The 5,550-nt window shown below is 32.8% G+C and overlaps 1 protein-coding gene across 1 annotated transcript in view; it reads left to right on the top strand.

The window, feature by feature from the left end:
- The window catches only part of LOC108534008 (alpha-S2-casein-like), a 10,737-nt gene extending 5,680 nt beyond the window's left edge, over nucleotides 1–5,057 (top strand). The window contains exons 5-7 of the mRNA XM_017879075.1: nucleotides 800–919; nucleotides 1,532–1,574; nucleotides 4,973–5,057. Of these exons, the coding sequence (XP_017734564.1) occupies nucleotides 800–919; nucleotides 1,532–1,574; nucleotides 4,973–5,034 (225 nt within the window). The 3' untranslated portion in view covers nucleotides 5,035–5,057. The remainder of the gene's footprint in view (nucleotides 1–799; nucleotides 920–1,531; nucleotides 1,575–4,972) is intronic.
- Nucleotides 5,058–5,550: the final 493 nt, after the last annotated feature.

Below are 5,550 nucleotides of genomic sequence, written 5' to 3'. Positions count from 1 at the left end.
AAAAAAAAAAAAAAAAATACTATGTTTACCAAGTTCTAATTTTTATAAAAGTCTTCTTATAGTTTTTAAAATGGTTACGGAAGCACTCGCCAACTGTACCACTTACATTATTGCTAAGTATCCACCCAACAATTATTCCATGGCAATTCTAAAATTCCATTGATTTTCCACTTCGTAAAAATGAGAACTTAGCCTAAAAGAAGATGCCACTGTATTTAATTCCAACTTAAATCCCTACAACAATCTGTGGCTAAATCTATATAGATAAATAGAACATAGAAGAGGGAAATATGTACTCATAATAAAATATATGGGAGGCATTGTGCAAACAAAGTACTGTTTCCGTATTAATTCTTTTACTTCTACAAGACAAATAATACTCAGAGAGATTAACTGGCTCAGTGTCATAGATTCCACTAAGTTAAATCACACATTCTATATGACTCTGAGGACCAGGATTTTCCTACCAGAAATAGAAAATAAACTACAACTGGGGACACTTATCTTGGTCAAGAAATTATCTTCTTGCCTTTTACATGTATTTTAATTTTATTTTCTTTGTTTTGATTTCTTTCTCAAGCACTGTGGCTTTAGGGTCTGAATTAAGCAAAGAATTTTCTTCTACAGTTAATTCTATAAATGTAAGCATAGAGTTAATTTTGTATGAATCAATTTTCCTTTAATTAGATTCATTTGGTAAAATGTAGAATTTATCCAAATAAAATTTTGATTCATTTGGTTATGTTCAGGTCTCTCTGATTCATGGGATATCGAGATAATTATTTATATATTTTTCTAGAAAAAAATCAACCAATATTATCAGTTCACCTTGCCTCAATATGTAAAATATCAATATCGCAAAATTATGGAACCATGGAAAAACATGAAGACAAATGCTTACCAAGTTATCCCCGCTCTGGTGAGTGCTCTCTTTTATTTGCAACTTAAAATAGTTATCTTTTGTGCTAAAAGTAAACTGGGGGGATGACATTGACATAATCCCAATAAACTCAAGTAGAAGCTGAAACAAATAAAAATGTCTAAGCTAGAAATTAAATAATAAGCCATAATGCAAATAAAGCCTAATAAATAAAAATAATGTTACAAAAGTATCTGAAATTGTAAAAGGTAGCTGGACCAAGTGCTAGTTACCGTTTATCCTTTATCTTATTTTTTTTCATAAAAAAGAAGACATTTGACCTAGGAAACATTTCTTCTAACATGAAGAATGAATGAGAGAACAGGACATTGAACCCAGAGAACTAAAATGTATTATAAACAACATGGGTTTTGGAATCAGGAGACCTAATATAAATAGGCTTTTGAACTTAGGCAAGTCACATCATTTCTCTGGATATTTTTAAATACGATTTAGTTTTATAGATACGCATGTAGCATTTAAACGTGTCTTCCACATAATTTGAAAAAAATCAGAATTTAGTACCTATGATTTGCATATGAGATGGAGATTTGTTCCTGTACATTTTTTTAAATAAAATTCTTCAATTTTTTGTCTTTTCTCTTCAAAGAGGGATTTTTAAGATTCTTGAATTCACTGCTTCTACTTTACTTTGGTAAGTGCTTTTAGGCGTAGAATTTAAGCAATAACTTTTATGTGAAGAAAGTGATATTAAATAACAATATTAAGTAATAGACTTTCAACTTTAATTAAATCATATTTTGGTTTATAAAGTGTTTTAAATTTTGCTTTCATCTTTTTGACTCACAAATGTAAGTTGTCTGGGTAATTTGCATGCATATTTCATAAATATTTTAAATATAAATTATAGTACATTTCCTCCATAGCTAATGATACATTCAGCCAGAAGCAATGGCTGAGAGTGAAAATTGTCACAGGCATAGCATTCACACAGATGATTTCCTGTCATCTTTGAGTTGTGCCAAGAAATTCAGACCTGGCACTTTGGTTTGAGAAAAGATATGCAATATCAAGAGAGTTTCATACACAATTCAAGCCATTTAAGACAAATTTCCTGCATCATTTTCTCTGGAAAAATTAATGTTTCATACAAAAATTTTTGCTTATTTTTTAAATTTCTCTCTTTGACAATTTATTCAACGGATTTAGAGCCATGATGGCAACTCAAAAAAATCATAATGCCCTTTGTGTAGTCATGTTTTATTTTTCTTATTTTGCTCTTGCAGCATTCAGGTTTATCTCCTATCCTAGAATTCTGTCTCATTTAATTTAAATGCTTTGTTCTTTTTATGTGTCCTGAACACAGATTTCTAACATGACAAAGTAGGTTTCAAAACAATAAATAGTAATAGTAATAATAATTTATGAGGTCATATAGTGCACCAGTTACAATTCTAAGCCCTTGCCTATATTGACTAATTTAATGTTCACAAAAAACCTATCAAGTAGTTAATACTATCAGCTGATTTTTTTTCCATAAGTTATTGGGCTACAGGTGGTATTTGGTTACATGAGTAAGTTCTTTAGTGGTGATTTGTGAGATCCTGGTGCACGCATCAGCCGAGCAGTATACACTGCACTGTATTTGTTGTCTTTTATCCCCCCCACCTCACTCTTCCCCTCAAGTCCCCAAAGTCCGTTGTATCATTCTTAGGGGTTTGCGTCCTCATAGATTAGCTCCCACATATCAGTGAGAACATATGATGTTTGGTTTTCCATTCCCGAGTTACTTCACAGAGAATAATAGTCTCCAATCTCATCCACGTCCTTGAAAATGCAGTTAATTCATTCCTTTTTTGTGGTTGAGTAGTATTCCATTGTATATACATACCACAATTTCTTTATCCACTCATTGATTGATGGGCGTTTGGGTTGGTTCCATGGTTTTGCAATTGTGAATTGTGCTGCTATAAACATGTATATGCAAGTATCTTTTTCTAATAATGACTTCTTTTCCTCTGGATAGATACCCAGTAGTGGGATTGCTGGATCAAATGGTAGCTCTACTTTTAGTTCTTGAAGGAATCTCCACACTGTTTTCCATAGTGGCTGTACAGGTTCACATTCCCACCAGCGGTGTATAAGTGTTTCCTGATCACCACATCTATGCCAATATCTACTGTTTTTGATTCTTTGATTAGCAAATAAAAACATAACGTGGGGAAAGGACACGCTTTTCAACAAATGGTGCTGGTATAATTGGCTGGCCATATGTAAGAGAATGAAATTTGATCCTCATCTCTCACCTTACACAAAAATCAGCTCAAGATGGATTAAGGACTTAAACCAAAGACCTGAAACTACAAAAATTCTGGAAAATTGGAAAAAACTCCTTCTAGACATTGGCTTAGACAAGGATTTCATGACCAAAAACCCAAAAGCAAATGCAATAAAAACAAAGATAAGTAGCTGGGACCTAATTAAACTAAGGAGCTTTTGCACGGCAAAAGGAACAGTCAGCAGAGTAAACAGACAACCCACAGAGTGGGAGAAAATCTTCAAATCTATACATCCAACAAAAGACTAATATCCAGAACCAACAACGAAATCAAACAAACCAGTAAGAACAAAACAGACAATCCCATCAAAAAGTGGGCTAAGGACATGACTAGACAGTTCTCGAAAGAAGATAAACAAATGGCCAACAAACATATGAAAAAATGTTCAATATCACTAATGATCAAGGAAATGCAAATCCAAATCACAATGCAATGCCACCTTATTCCTGAAAAAATGGCCGTAATCAAAGTATCAATTGATTTGAGATGAAGAACCTGAGGCAGAATGGAGGTTAAATAAATTGTTCATGATAATCCTGAGAAAATAAAAAAGTCCAAAAAAATCGAATACAGATTTCCAGCCCTAGGACTCAAATGCTCTACTACCAATGCTGAACTGCACCCAAAAGGCCACGTTAAGGTTTTTTTGAGAGGATATTTTCTGACTTCGAGTACATTGCTACAAACTTGATTTTCTTTATTATGTTATTTTGGCCTTCCTAATAATGAAAAAGTATCAGGCAACTTCACAAAGTAATCTCATGTGTACAAAAATAATACCATAATTGTTCTGGATAAGAGCTAAAAATACAGTTGTGTTTTATAAATACTAATATTTCTTACTGCCATTATTCACATATCTATTCCACTTTTTTTTTTTTTTTTTTTCGAGACGGAGTTTCACTCTTGTCACCCAGGCTGGAGTGCAATGGCATGATCTCAGCTCACTACAACTCTGCCTCCCAGGTTCAAGCAATTCTCCTGTATCAGCCTCCAAAATAGCTCAGATTACAGGCACCCGCCACCACACCCTGCTAGCTTTTTTTTTTTTTTTTTTTCCAATATAGACAGGGTTTCAACCTGTTGGCTAGGCTGGTTTTGAACTCCTGACCTCAGGTGTTCCACCCATCTTGGCCTCCAAAGTGTTGGGATTACAGGAATAAGCCACAGCGCCCATCCTTATTCTACATTTTTTAAAAAGCTTATCATATGTCCCATGATGTGAGAGACCTGAGAGATACAGAATTATAATACAAAATTTACCTTCATTAAAGCCCATTTTGACAAAGACACAGAAATGACAATACAATGTGCTAACTGCTAATTAGAGATAGAAGGATATAATAATACAACAAGTTCAAGTGATGAATCAGAGATGAAATAGAGGCAGAAGGTATTGAATTGACAGAAAAATATAAAAGAAACAGAGAAGCCAAAAAATGAACAGTGTAATTTGAAGAATTTAATTTTAAAATGATTTATTGAAATATGACCCCAAAGTCATTGTACATAAAACATTATTTTACCAAAATCTACATTCCAATTAGATCAAAAGGCTTAAATTATAGGAAGCAGTAATATCTTATATGCCTAATAAGCAACTTAGAAAATAAGATTAAAATGTTCCTTTAAAATTGGCTGAAAATATACATATGTACCATTAATAAATAACAATGCTATTTTTGTATGCTAGATCGAATAAGCTTCCTATTAACTCTCATTCATTAAACTGTGTTTAACTTTATGTCACCAGGAAACAATTTCTCCTTCTACCTCATAGACTGTATTGACTCTATCAAGCAGAAACACAGATAGTTTTTAAAAATAATATTATATGCCATGAATTATCTTAAGCATGAGAAAATGTTAACTCGTAATAGTTATAAATAACATTCTGCCAGACTAAGATGGACAAGTGTGTGTGTATACATAAACAAAAACTATCTTCTGTAATATATAAGTTCAGTACTGCTTTTTTTTTTTTTTTTACTTTTTTTTTTTTAGGTTTGCCTGGAAAATCTACCTTTCACAGTTCTCTACCATATTACTTCATACTACCAGCATGTTTGGACAGGCTTATTGTGAAAACAGCAATACTGAGTCAAAGAAGACTTCAGAGTATTTCCTGAATTGCGTATACCCTTACCATGAGTTCATGTTCAATATGTTGGGTTTGCATTGTGGTTTCATTAGGTTGATGACTACTTAAGATGTTTTTACCAGTGCTTCTGAGTTACAAAAACACATTTCTTTTCCCCTCAAAATAAAATTTCAAGTGATTCATTGGTGTATAATCAGCATTTTTATTGTTCATATTGACCACCGAGGCTA

This window comes from Rhinopithecus bieti, unplaced genomic scaffold, assembly GCF_001698545.2.
Source record: "Rhinopithecus bieti isolate Rb0 unplaced genomic scaffold, ASM169854v2 scaffold_905, whole genome shotgun sequence".
NCBI classification, from domain to species: domain Eukaryota; kingdom Metazoa; phylum Chordata; class Mammalia; order Primates; family Cercopithecidae; genus Rhinopithecus; species Rhinopithecus bieti.
Note: the sequence above shows the minus strand (reverse complement) of the source record. Positions and strands in the feature narration are given on the sequence as shown.